Genomic DNA, 14,663 nt, shown 5'->3' with positions numbered 1-14,663 from the left:
GGGAGATAGGCAAGTTACATGTTCTAGATGGGGTTGCACCATCTAGGAACTAGTGCGTAGCTTGGGGGTACCCCTGGATGCATCTTTCTTTCTGGAGGCCCAAGAGTCCTCTGTGGCAAGGAGTGATGTCAGTCTGGCTGGGGTTCATAGCAGCAATTTTTCTGCTGGGGGAAGAAGCTGCCCTGGAAGCCTTGGGGGGAAGGCAGACTTTACATTCCAAGAATAAGAGAGAAGTACTCTGGCCCATGGGATCATGAAGAATCGGACATGACTAAACGACTAAACAACAACAACAACAGGGCTTCTTCTTAAATATCTAAACGTAGCTGGGATATTTTTTAACGTGTCTTTAAAACACATTTGGAGGGCTAGTCTGGAGGGCTAGAAAGCCACTTAAAAGAAGCAGCAAAAGAAGCAGAAGCAGCAAAGGGGAGATGGTGGTAGCTGCTTGTTTCCGTACAGTTTTTAGGAGAAATGTTAACAAATTATTGCAAATAAGCTGTGTTCAGCATAAGGAACTCTGATTTGGTGAGATCAGCAGAATTACTTCCCTGGACACTAAATCAATATGGAAGGGTTGTAGCTCAGGAAGGGTTGTATCTCAGTGACAGGTCATCTGTTTTGGATGCAGAAGGTCTTGGGTTCAGTTCCTGGTATCTCCAGATAGGGTTGGGAGAGACCGCTGCCCCAAACCCTGAAGGAGCTGTTGAAGGTCAGTGTGCTGAGCTATATGGGCCAGTTGTCTGGCTCTGCATAAGGCAGCTTCCTGTGTTCCACTTCCCATAAACTATGGGAGCATGTTCAGTATTCAAGGATGCAGATGACCATGCCCAACATTTTCTTTTTATAAAAAGCCACCTCAGGGGACTAGGAAATTGACCATAGAAATGGTATCTAAGAGGCTGCTTAATCATTTCATATCCTGCCATATTTTAATTTTTACCTCAAAATGTCTCCCCAAGTTGCTTTTCCATTCATTGAGGAAATGATCCACATACATACTTTTTTTCTCCATGGGTAAAAAGGCATATTGAGATGGTGATTTTTGAGCAGTAAAAATAGGCCACTGTTCCTTTGATCAAACTCACTGAATCCATGGCTGCTTTTTATCTTCTTCTGTAGAAAAAAAAAAAGTGAGCTAACTTGTATTCGGTATGCAGTGTCTACACTGAGCAGAGATGTGTTTTATTTTCTGCATCAGCAACTTGCCTACAGTAGAGGTTGCTATTAAACTTTGGCTGAAAGTGTAACTGAAGTATGTTGTTCTTGGGTAAGTGATTAATGTGGTTGATTCAATGTATCAAGGGCTTTTGATCTGATTTTTTCATACCTCTAAAAATTGAAAGGTCACTAAGGAGAATTTTCTAGGGTTGATTTAATTATAAAATAGCAGCTTTATTAGGTCATACTTAAAGTAAAAAATGATGGCAAGAATTGTGGCACGGTAAGAAGCATCTTCCTCATGGGTCGTAGTCCAATTTTAAATACTATTAAATTGACTGTTGGCATATAAAAGCTCATGTCATAAAACAAAAATTATGGTGCTAATTAATTACTCTTCGTTTTATTAGAGCTATCACTCAGATTGTTAGCTTGATATCATAAGCCAGCATTACCTAGTTCATTCGCCATAGTAAGTATATGTGCCCATTTACCGGATTCATTGTTCCTTAGGGACAGGTTTGCAACTTGTGTTAATCTCCATATATTATAATAGGAAATTGTTAGAAATGTATGTTGCTCCCAGACACCAAAGGATAAAAGGTATTTTGGCTTTGACTGTCTGATTCAGACAGCAACCAAGGCAGACGTGTTTACAATGAGTTGGGGGCAGGGATAATTATTCTAAATTAATCTCTGTGAGAGAGTCTGTCACATTTATCAGATTATAGTGTGTCGGCATTTAGTTTATGCATTTTCAAATGGCTTGTTATAGAAACCAGTACAGGCAGCACAGCTTTGACTGAATGCATCCGTTTAATGAGTTTACCCTTTTCTGCCCATGTACACTCACATTTTATGCCCTGACTTCATTTGCAGTGGCCTACCATCTTAGTTGGGATGTGGGTGGCACTGTGGTCTAAACCACAGAGCCTAGGGCTTGCCGATTGGAAAGTCGGCAGTTCGAATCCCCACAATGGGGTGAGCTCCCTTTGTTCGGTCCCAGCTCCTGCCCACCTAGCAGTTCGAAAGCATGTCAAGTGCAAGTAGATACTTCTGGCAGGAAGGTAAACAGCATTTCCGTGTGCTGCTTAGTCATGCTGGCACATGACCTGGAAACTGTCTGAGGACAAACGCTGGCTCCCTCAGCTTATAGAGCGAGATGAGTGCGCAACCCCAGAGTTGTTCACGATTGGACCTAACAGTCAGGGGTACCTTTACCTTTACCATCTTAGTTGTGTCTGCATGAGGTTGTGGAAAATCACGAGTCCTGATTTATATAGATCTGGGTCTTCCACTTCCAGCTCTGGTTTAAGTACAGCAGCCGTGGCGAACCTCTGGCCTCCAGATGTTGCTTGACTACAACTCCCATCATCCCTATCTACCATGCTGGCTGGTGCAAATGGAGTTGGAGTCCAGCCACATCTGCAGGTCCACAGGTTTCTCCAACTCTGACATTCAGAATGGCTGCAATGATTCCCTTAGGTCAAAAGGCCCACCTAGTCCAGCATTTTGTTTCCAATAATAGCCAGTCGGATACTTCCAAGAAGTTCAAAAGCAGAGCATGGAAGCACCAGCCCTTCTCCTGATAATTCATTTGTTGTTGTTTTTAATTAGAGCAATATCCGAGATCCGTTGAAATTAACCGACCCACCTTAGTCATGTTCGTTGCTCTCAGTGTGTCTGCTCTGGGTAAAGTTTAACACTGTGCAATGTAAATTTCAGCTAAATGTGTTCTTCAGTAAGGGGATATCAGTTCTTTACACAGTGCAGCACTCTAAAGCTCTCTTCATGATACTTGTTTCCTGTTCTGCTTTTAGGAAGGAGTTCACTAGATTAACTGGAAATGTTAACAAGAGCAGTTTTTAACAAAATGAATGGTCAAAACCTCATATGTGTGGGGAACCTGGACTAGTCATTTCTATCGGTAGTAGTAGAGGATTTTATCAAGGCACCAGGTGTGCTAAGATGGTCAGCTGTATCTAGTTAGGGTTTTCTTTTTCTTTTTTTTGTTTCGGAATCTTGTGGTGATCTGTAATGAGAGAACTAAGACAACAGAGACTGGGTGGGGGTGGGGAGAGAAAATGAGGTGGCTCTTTGGATAAGCTGAAAGCTAGCATTTCTTCTAATGGTTGCAAACTATGTCTGAAGCTTAAGCATTTTAGATTCACAGTTACCCATGTCTTTGCTACCATCTGTCAGGTTGTGAATTTCATTTTCTTTATGAATCATTCTTTGCTTACATAAGAAGGCTATTAAAGTAAACCCCCACATGGCCACTTGACAATAAAAGGTATGGAGGGGGCTTTTTGAACTTTAATTTTCCACAGCTTTGAGTAAAAGTCTTAACTTTTACTACAAACAAGCATTTTGTCTTGATGTCGTCTATATACAGTGGTACCTTGGGTTAAGAACTTAATTTGTTCTGGAGGTCTGTTCTTAACCTGAAACTGTTCTTAACCTGAAGCACCACTTTAGCTAATGGGGCTTCCTGCTGCCGCTGCACGGCCGCTGCACGATTTCTGTTCTCAACCTGAAGGAAAGTTCTTAACCCGAGGTAATATTTCTGGGTTAGTGGAGTCTGTAACCTGAAGCGTTTGTAACCTGAAGTGTATGTAACCCGAGGTACCACTGTATGTGTGTGTGTGTGTGGCCGGGGGAGAGGCTGACTGGGATTGCAAATCAAATCTTATTAATCTCTTCCTAATTATGCACAAAGATGTACTGAGCATTCACTACAATTCTCATCCCTGAAGTCATGACACTCATGGACGAATCATGGAGGGGATGGTCAGATCCTGAGGAGGAATGGGAACAGCTTGGGCAACTGAAGGATCCTGGGGAGGGCTCCAGCAGGATGGGGGAGGTGGATCAGGATGCCAATAAGTTCCTGAGCCAGGATGGATCTTGGGGTGGGGGTGGAGATCTGGATTCAGAGGAGAAGACTGAGCAGATTATCAGAGTGTCCCCCCTCTGGCACCTCCTCCTGTCTGTGCGGAGCCTGCTATTTTGGGGAAGTGACTGAGAGTAAGTTTGATGCTCAGCCAGCTCTGGCTATACCCCAATCAACACAGAGATGCCAGCACCAGTGTTAACAAACTTCACAGAGGCACTTGAAGGAGTGCCCATTTACTTGTGACTCTGGCCACTTGCCATGCAAATAGCTGTGTCCACCCTGCTCTTCAATAGGAAGGTGCAGGGATCAACGTCTTAAATTTTGAGGCCTAGTTTCCAACAATGAGGTGACAAATCTGTCATAGGCACCTTTATATTTTTAGAGTGTGTACCTGTAACCTTTAATTTTTTGACAGAAATTTACAAAATTTGCAGGCCATTGTAGTTTCCTAAGAAGATTAAGCCTTGCTAAAATTTTGACACTGTGTGTATTGTGAAAGGGGGGTGTCTTTAAAACTTGGGGGTTAATAAGGGATTAATGTTCCCCACCCCATTTTTTGAGAATTTGTATGAAGAGGCATATATCACAGAGGTGTCTCTAGGTAAGAAACCTGCAAAATTCCAAGAGGATAAACTCAGGAATTGGAGAGCTATGATTCTGTTTTCATTTACCCATTGAGATTACTTGGGCAAACACTATCATTGAGATTTCTCCCACATTAATCAGCTAAGTGATTAATCAGCTGATTGGTCACAAGTATTTGTTTCAACTTGATTCTGAAGCATACAGTGTTTACTGTTAAATACTCCTAATAGCTTATTTTAATAAAAAGTGCTGAGCAAGTAATTAATGTAATAAGCTGATAATTAACAATGCATAGTGTTTTCAACAAGCGATTTGTGAAAGCTGGAAATGTTCTTATTCTGTTCTGTTGAAAACAGAACAGCATTATTTTTATCTTCTGGGCTGACCATTAACCTTGGAATTGTTGTTTGCAAAGGGAGAATTGTTTGTAGTTCATTCAACAGCTGTTTTCATTCTTCAGGATGCAATATAGTATTTCATTTGCCTCTCCCTTCAGCATTTTTCCAGTCATTACTAAATACCAGGACCACCAAGGTTTTGTACCTTCTTGAGGTTTGGCTCCATTCCTGAACTGCTTAAACAGAAGCCTTTCGGCAGCTTGCCTGATCAAAACATGTAGAAGAATATGAGAAACTTCTGATGTAAATAAATCTGATCCCATTCATGAAAACACCAGTACATGTGATTTTATTTTTCTCCCTAAGCCTTTCCTCTTTCCTTCAAAATGTGAAGTATCTTGAGAGAGTATTTTGAGATTTTCCCATTATTTTAATTTGGGAGCGAAAGCGGGTACGGCAAGCATCCTTTTGTCAGCTGTTGCTTTATATCATTTTCACTATATCTTTTGTTACACAGTGTTGTTGTTTTGGTGGCTTTTTTATGGTAAGACCTCTCCCTACAAGAGGTAAGTTCATGTTCTGTACATTCTGGACAGACTGATAAAGATAATTAGGTTCAAGAACATTCAAGCTGTATTTTCCTTGAGAACATATTTAAACCTGTTTTGTTGTCCACCGGCATTACACTTTCCATTCTTAAGTTGGGAATAGAGTAGTTGCTTTAGAAGATGATAATTAGGCATCTAAACAACATGACCAGTCCAATGAAGCTGATGTTGAAGAATCATTATTTCACTATATTAAATACTGTGTAGAGCTGCTGTTTGTATTCTGTTTCAAACTGATTGTGGAAGAGCAGTGACTCAACATAACTAAATATCTTATTTTGCTATGGACCATTCACATTTCTACTCCTTCTCATATTAACAGCTTTTCCCCACAAGGTATTCCATCCTTGTTGAACAAATATATTGCCTGAGTTAAACACATACCCCATTAGACAGTCTGTGCTCTGAAACTCTCACAGCCATGACCTAGAAAACTGAACAAATTGCCTATACAGCTTTTCTACTTTGTGAGAGGTTGGGTACATCTAATTTTCGCTGTGCCATCTGCTTTTATTTTTAGTTCTCCATCCCCTCCCCTCTATTACTGTCAGAAGACTAGAAGGTGAAGCACACCTCCTTTTTCTGGCTTGGAAGAGTCTTTCCCACCTACCCATGCTCTTGACATTTGATAACACTTGATTTTTCCCTCCTGATGAGCAATAAGTCACTTGTTCAGAATAGAGCTATGAATGGTAGGAAGCATTCCTAGCACCAAGATATTTAAGAGCAAGTTCTCTATTCCTCCTTACTCCTCACTGTAATTTCCCCTTTATTTGCAGAGAGAAGGATGAGATGGCAAGAGAAGTGCTGATTAGAATGTAATTAAGGCTTCATTAATCAAGTGGGCTAAGAGGCAACATGTGAAGGCTGCATCTGCTCTCTTTTCTTACATGGTAGAAAGACTTCCTTCATGAAAGAGAGGGTTTTGGGGTTCTTTGAATCCCCTCCCCATTGTTTTCCTAGCCTTCAATATGTTAGCACCAAAAACCTCTGCAGCACATGCATGGTCTTTGCATCTGATAATTTTGATTATGCCCCGTTGCCAGCTTTTATTCTGTGGCCTGTACCTCTGAGGAAGTGCAAATACCTGCATTCCCTTTGTTGTTGTTGTTTAGTCGTTTAGTCGTGTCCGACTCTTCGTGACCCCATGGACCAGAGAACACCAGGCACTCCTGTCTTCCACTGCCTGCCGGAGTTTGGTCAGACTCATGTTGATAGCTTCAAGAACACTATCCAGCCATCTCGTCCTCTGTCATCCCCTTCTCCTTGTGCCCTCCATCTTTCCCAGCATCATCTTTTCCAGGGAGTCTTCGCTTCTCATGAGGTGGCCAAAGTACTGGAGCCTCAGCTTCAGGATCTGTCCTTCCAGTGAGCACTCAGGGTTGATTTCCTTAAGAATGGAGAGGTTTGATCTTCTTGCAGTCCATGGGACTCTCAAGAGTCTCCTCCAGCACCATAATTCAAAAGCATAAATTCTTCGGTGATCCGCCTTCTTTATGGTCCAGCTCTCACTTCCATACATCACTACTGGGAAAACCATAGCTTTTACTATACAGACCTTTGTTGGCAAGGTGATGTCTCTACTTTTTAAGATGCTGTCTAGGTTTGCCATCGCCTTTCTCCCAAGCAGCAGGCATCTTTTAATTTCGTGACTGCTGTCACCATCTGCAGTGATCATGGAGTCCAAGAAAGTAAAGTCTCTCACTGCCTCCATTTCTTCCCCTTCTATTTGCCAGGAGGTGATGGGACCAGTGACCATTCCCTTATGGCCATTCCCTTATGGTTGACAAATATTTGGTTCCTTCTGTGACTATCACAGCTGTGCACAGTCTGTTTGCCTTTAATTGAATAATCAACTGTAAGGGAATGATTTTTGAAACCGTGGTGTACTCTTTGAATTCTGGTGGCTACATGATCATTTCTTTTGAATGACGGTGAGTCATAGATCTGCCTGCCTGTATAACACAACGTTATGTAAGTCATGTAATTAAGGAGCCACTGGTCACACAAGACTGAATACAGTCAAGCACTCACTGAAGTTGTCTGCCATTGTGGGCGCTCCATGGCTTCTGAGTGCTTCTGGGCAAAATACTTGGAGTGGTATTCAATTTGCCATTTGCTCTGATTGAGTACTAAAAAGCAGTTTTCCATGGGGCAAAGCAATGGGACAAGAAGAAGTATGGATAAGCTCTAAGTTTTGCTCAGAGGAAACCCACTGCTATTATCATGTTCATTTATCTCAATGGGTATACTTTAAATAAAACTGAGTTGGATTCCACCCTTGGTTTTGTTGCAGTAAATTCATACTACCGTATTGGCCTGAATATAAGCCACACTTTCCGCCCCCCCCCCATTCCAATCGTGAAAAGTTAAAGTGCGGTTTCAATTCACAACCTTACAAAAATAGGCTTTTACGATATCACTGTAGCATTTTCTTCTATGTTTGCCATTTTGGGGTGTGAGTGCCTGTGGAATTTTAAGGCAGCGGATTATATCCGGGTATTGTCTTTCTTTCTCCCCCACCCCCAATTTTAAAGGTGCAGTTTATATTCGGGCCAATACAGTACTTGCCGCAATTTCAGAAATGCTGTCTGCTGGCATACCACCACCACCACTGGGTGAAAACCACAGTTTTCCTTTGATTTTTGGCATAATTATAATGCTACAGCTAATAACTGTACTAGTTAGGCCATTGAACTATGAATGTGCTTTTAACCTATTCAGTAGTATAGATTTTGTCACCAATGTTTTTACTGTTGTTGCAGTTTTATATGCTGTACACCCTCATATTGTATTTTTATTGAAGTGTGGTTTGTTGTTGTTGTTTAGTCATTTAGTCGTGTTTAGTCATTTAGTTTGTGACCCCATGGACCAGAGCACGCCAGGCACTCCTGTCTTCCACTGCCTCCCGCAGTTTAGGCAAATTCATGCTGGTAGCTTCGAGAACACTGTCCAACCATCTCGTCCTCTGTCGTCCCCTTCTCCTTGTGCCCTCCATCTTTCCCAACCTCAGGGTCTTTTCCAGGTAGTCTTCTCTTCTCATGAGGTGGCCAAAGTATTGGAGCCTCAGCTTCAGGATCTGTCCTTCCAGTGAGCACTCAGGGCTGATTTCCTTAAGAATGGAGAGGTTTGATCTTCTTGCAGTCCATGGGACTCTCAAGAGTCTCCTCCAGCACCATAATTCAAAAGCATCAATTCTTCGGTGATCAGCCTTCTTTATGGTCCAGCTTTCACTTCCATACATCACTACTGGGAAAACCATAGCTTTTACTATACGGATGTGTAGTAAAAAGTGTGGTTTAGAAGTAGCTATAATAAAGAAATAATAATAGCATTTTAAAATTGGATTTAGAGGGCAGATTATCCTTACCCTTTTGGATCTGTATGTGCAAATGCACCCCACTAAAATATGGATAGATTAACCTCTCTCTTTTTTTCCAATCTCTGGAGATCAGATAATGATCCCACTGACACTGTCAGAACCATTCTTAATAAGTAGAACTCCTAGAAATGTTGGATATATATAGCCACAGCTTTACCATTTCCTTGCTTTCCAATTTTCTTGAGGGTCTCCTTGCATTGACGTCCCCTTACTTGGCTCCCTGAGTATTAGTGGCACAGTTTCTTTGGATTTGGCTTGCCCTAGACCAGTAAGGCTTCCACTGGTGGTAGCAGCAGCAGCTGGCTTAGCATTTGGCTTCTTGTGGCTTGGCCAGCCACTTCCCAGCCATACTGTGATTGGGAAAGCAGCGCCAATGGCAGATGGCTGGTGGGGCACTATGCCAGCCCATCCCTGTTGAAAGCTGAGTCAGCTGCCTGCCTAGTGCAACTGATTTTAACATGATGAACGGCATCGACTCAGTTCCCCAAACTCCCAAATGCTGTATCTTGGAATATGGTGGAGGGAACTATTGATTGGGGGGGGGGGTGTATAATAACCAGAAACAAATAATGCATTATTTTAAACTTTTGTGTTGTATGCTCCGGAGTGCGATTTCTGTTGAGTGAAATTAGTAACAGATTCCAGTTCAGGGTGGGGATAGACTTAGCACATGGGCTCTCAAAGAGAAAACATGGAACTGATTGTCAAACCCTAGTATTGGTCTCATGGCCTGAGGTGGAAATACTTGGCGGAAATAGTGAAAGAGTCGTGAAGAGTCAGAAAAAAATATTGAACTGGGCTCCTCATCCTTGGTTTGTCATTTTCAACTTTTAAAGATTTTAGGCTTTTCCTGATAAGAATATATGCAGTGGTGAATAAGTTGTGTACAGGGCAGATGTATTTATCCCATGTTTGCAAAAGGTGTGTGTGTCTGTGTGTGTGCACATACAAAATTTGGGTGCTCTTATTGAGAGATTTGAACCTTCCTTTCCTTTTGGTTAAAATTGCCTGCACGGTGCCTGATGTTGGTCAAGGACAGCTTTATCATCCCTCCATTGCCAGTTTCCAAATTGTTTCTCTAGAAAAAAACTGCATTAAGAAGGAAGCCAGGGTGGTTCCACTAATGTATTTATGAACCACGTCATGTTGCAGAACGTTGTGTTCATCCAAGAGAATCACTTGATACATGGAGTCATTTTTATTGGTTGTTCCCTTCGGCCAGCACAAACTGTGCTACACTGTAGACAGATGATGCTACATTAGGAATTTGGGGAGGAAGAGCTTAATTTTAGCCGATCAAATACGTGCATTACTTCAGAGAGGCTGTTTTAGCTGAACTGCCTTTTAAAAGAGGCGGTGGGGGGGGGGGAGCAGTAGAAGTAGCAAAGTAGTCCTCCTCCTCCCCCTCTCCCTGGTACAGAGAGCTTTTATGAATGAAGCAAGAAATACTTTTCTACTGCTGATAATTGAACTCTCTGAATTTTTTGCTTTTCATTTGCATGCAGATTTCAGCAATGTGCCTGATGTTACTGCTAGTCTGAAAAGAAGCAGCACGAATGGCATTCTGGACCAGGTTCCCCAGAAGGAGAAACTTGAGTTATCTTTCCAGGTAAGAGCACTTCTTAAAAACCTAGAGCACAGTAATCAGCAAACAGTATTAGGAGACTTGCTGACAGCTCTTATACATGATGTAATTTAGCATAAAATTCTCAATAGGCTTACCTTAATCTGTAGTACATTTTGGAGTATGACTGCTATACCTGTAGGAAAGCATCTATTTTTGAGGAGGCAAAATGCATTTTCATGTGTCATGATAAAGATGAACGAAGTCTGTCAATGATGGTTATGCTTGGTAATGAATTGTCATGTACCACAGCCTACAAGCTGTGTATTGTTGTGGGCAAAGTGCTGGACTTACCACTGGGATGCCTGGTTTCAAACTTCCTGCATGTTGAATGCGAGTGATTTCATTTCATTCTTCATTTGCTTATTGCCTTTATAATCAAATGTAACACAAACAGGAATCTTGCGAGAGGGAATGAGATAAGAACTGTCTATCCTCTAGATCAGACATGGTCAAACTTGGCCTTCCAGATGTTTTGGGACTACAACTCCCATCATCCCTAGCTAACAGGACCAGTGGTCAGAGATGATGGGAATTGTAGTCCCAAAACATCTGGAGGGCCATGTTTGGCCATGCCTGCTCTAGATGTTGTCAGTATTTTTACTCCTTCAACTGCTCTTGAATTTTTGGCTTATCATTTTTAGGATTAAGAGGACCATAGTTATTTAGACCATGACTTGAATGGCTGTTCATTTTTGTGTACCTCAATCATGTGCCCAGTCAAGTGAATTGGCATGGGTTTACCCCAGGTTTGGTTTGGTTTGGTTTGGTTTGGGACTGGTCAGCTAGATCAGCACTGCAGTGCACAGGAGGTTTGTGAGAAGTGTGTAGGTAGGGCTAGGAAAGAAACTATTTTGGAAGTGTGGAGCATTTGAGGGGCCAAAAGGTGTGTTCTGACCAGTATGTACATACACTGGTTTTTATGGGCGACTCGTTTCTCTTCTAAAGCACATATAAAAGTAGTTTCTCAATGCGATCCAGGTGATGCCCTATCCACACAACGAGGCAAGTAGTCTCAAGTTGGGCATCAGCAACATTTGGAGGGCTGCAGGTTTCCAAGCCCCGTCCTACCCAGTGAGTGAATTTAGAATTAAGTGTCATTGAAATTACAGTCAGCCCCTCAGCCACATTTGGGCCATGCTAGCTGCTAATGGGAGCTCATGGAGAAGAAGTGAAGAGCATCAGGTAGTACCTGTATCTCCTTCAAGGACTTCTAAAAGCTCAAGGATGCACACGCACACACACACACACACACACACTTCTGCCTGACATCTTGTGTATTTTCTGAAGGAAGCAGTTGCATTTCTGCATGTACACACACACGCACACACGTGTATAACTTGTTCCCCAACCCGTCTGTGCTCCTTGCCTTCTTTCTTTGTCTCCTCAACTTCTTTAACCACTGGCCTCACCTGACAGCTGATTCATGGCATTTTGAAACTGCCTGGACTTCTACAGCCATACCTGTACCTTACCCGCAAACTCCTCCTTGGTCCCTGATGACAGCTAGTGGTTTTCCAGTGCCTACAGTTGAGGTCAGCAGTGAGCACCAAGAGCTGTGGCAACCCCACATCAGCCAATGCCATCTCAGAGAAGCAGGGGTTGATGACTCCCACAGGCTGTTTGCCAAATGGCAGGTCAGTAGCCAGCAGTAAGGTCTGTCCTGGACCCTCCTTGAGGGCAGAAGCAATAAGCAGCTGCTTGATTGTGCCCAGCCCTGCATGCCAGCCATGGTTGGCTCTACCCTTCATCCTCTTTCATCCAGCCCCATTCTCGCCATGCCATCCCTGATTTCAAACAGAGCTGCAGGCAATAACTGCATCCAAAAAAATCCCCCTTCACCTTCAAAACTGCATCACTACCTATCACTCTTCTTGTCCGTCACAAAAATGATTTCCTCTTCCAAGTGGAGTGCTACTTTCCACACTCATAAGAAATGGAACTACTTGAGCTTCAGCTTGAGGGAAGCTCAGTTTTCAGGCAGTTGTAGGTATGTATGCATGTATTTTATTTTTGTTGATTCTGTGCCATGAGGTACCCAAAGTGACTTAAAGCAAGAAACGATACTAACATCTTACCAGAAAGTAATAACACAAAACATTTTTTTAAAGCTACCAAACAAAAACAAAAAACCCTTCAAGCCAACAATCAACATACCATATACCAGTGCTGTCCAAACTTTTTTCAAAGAGGGCCAGATTTGATGAAGTAAAGGGCCGTAAGGGCCAACCAAAGGGAAATAAACTACTGCAGGGGCCAGATTAGGCCCCCAAAATGGACTTTGGACATGCCTGCCATATACTTTTTAAGAAAGGCTTGAGGTTAAAAAAAAGTACTTTCATCATCAAATGGAAAGCAGTTTGGGAGTTAAGCAGATCTCTTTGACATTAAATTCCCGAGAGTGGGTGTAGATCTCTTGTTGATCTTAATATGGGCAGAAGATGAAACATATCTACAAAAATCTCACTCCCTGATTTCAAAGGACAGGAAGTGCTATATGAGAGAAGATGCTTCTTGAAAGAACATGTAGGACATGTAGGATGACCCTTGAGACACCAAAATGTCCAAGGGGAAAGCTACTCACACATAGGCACTAGCAGCCAAGGAAGCTGCAGAAAGAGGTATAACTACTTAGCATAATAGTAGAACAAATACGGGAACAGACAACAAATCAAAGCAGAGTCAGGTCTTACTTGGATTCTGCTTTGATTACATAAATCAGTTGCTTGTTTTTCTTGGATGTGTTTGATGTTTTTGTTATTGAATTTTTAGCAACTGTTAAATTGCAGAAAAACAAGGGGGAATAGCTGGCTATAGCTCTACTTCTGTTTCCTATGTACTTCATTACTTGACAGTACCCTAAAGTGTTCTGTTAAGACAAAACCCAACAGAAGAATTTTTCCAAGGCCCAGGTGCAGAGGGCCACATGTGCATGTTTTTGGTACCCCAACCTAGTTTTACTTTTTCCTGAATTTCGGTAGGTCTTGGAGCCTACTATGACAACCAATTCGGCATTTGGAATCCATGGGGAAGAATTACCCTCTGCTGATTTGCAACTGTTCTAGGTTGTGACAAACTTTTCATGTGGATTTTCTTCTGTGTGTCACATTCATCTTTTTAGTACAGCAAAGCAAACCTTCATTTTAAGGCGGGTTCTAATGCCATGCTAAAAATCAAATTGTCTGGCTGGCATTGCTACATTCAGTTTGTTTGTGCCATACTGAAGTAGCCGGAAATCAATATGAGCTAGCCAAGTTGCCACGGCAGCCACATGACAATTAGGTTGTGGAAACAGGCCTTCAAAGCACTAGTTCAAGTTGTGGCTATATTACATGCAATTGAAACACCATTAACCAATTTTGTAAATGCCTATTTTTGTGATAGAATTTTTACTTTGTGACTCGCACTATAATGAGAGGTTAAATTGGCTGTGAAACCATAGTCCTTATTCACACTGTGAGATTGCAGCTTTTCAGCACAGTAAGGGGATTTTTGCATATAATCTTTGATTAAAAGGTTCTGGACTTTCTGGTAAAAATATGGAGGGAAAGAGCTATTTTTTATGATGACCAGCTGAATGTGTGCTTTAATAATACAAAATCACATTAGTATTACGAAGGGAGATCTAGTCTTTGAAAGGTGATCAAGGAAGAATACAAGGAATAAACAGAGGAGAGAAAAAGCACTTAAAATCTAGTAGGATATACTATGCCTATTGTGTCAAGTCTTTGTATTTTAGTCTTCTGGGCTTTTAGCCAAATTAATTAAGGGCAAAAAAATATTCCCAGGCTTCAGTGTGGTCCTGTAGATTGCTTACAAGTCTATTGGCTGGGCCCACTTTACACAGGGCATAGTTAAACTGTGGAATTCAATCCCATCAGAAATAGTGATTGCCTCCAACTTGGATGGCTTTAGAAGAGTTTTAGCCTTATGCTCCATGAAATTGGTCTTTCAATAGCTACCAGCCACAGGTTCTACTTCTAATATTGGACACAGTTTGCCCTTGAATGCATTGCCAGTGTCAGTATTTCTCCAGCCCAAACAGTATATCTAGAAGGATACCAAGGTC

The 14,663-nt window shown here is 42.0% G+C and overlaps 1 protein-coding gene across 3 annotated transcripts in view; it reads left to right on the top strand.

The window, feature by feature from the left end:
• The window catches only part of TIAM2 (TIAM Rac1 associated GEF 2), a 129,314-nt gene that overhangs the window by 85,639 nt on the left and 29,012 nt on the right, over positions 1-14,663 (top strand). For all 3 annotated transcript variants that reach the window (XM_083434020.1, XM_083434018.1, XM_083434019.1), the window contains one exon: positions 10,476-10,579. In XM_083434020.1, coding sequence (XP_083290146.1) covers positions 10,476-10,579 — 104 coding nt within the window. The remainder of the gene's footprint in view (positions 1-10,475; positions 10,580-14,663) is intronic.

This window comes from Podarcis tiliguerta, assembly GCF_965153285.1.
Source record: "Podarcis tiliguerta genome assembly, chromosome: 3".
Classification (NCBI taxonomy): domain Eukaryota; kingdom Metazoa; phylum Chordata; class Lepidosauria; order Squamata; family Lacertidae; genus Podarcis; species Podarcis tiliguerta.
This window is presented reverse-complemented; position numbering and strand designations above follow the sequence as displayed.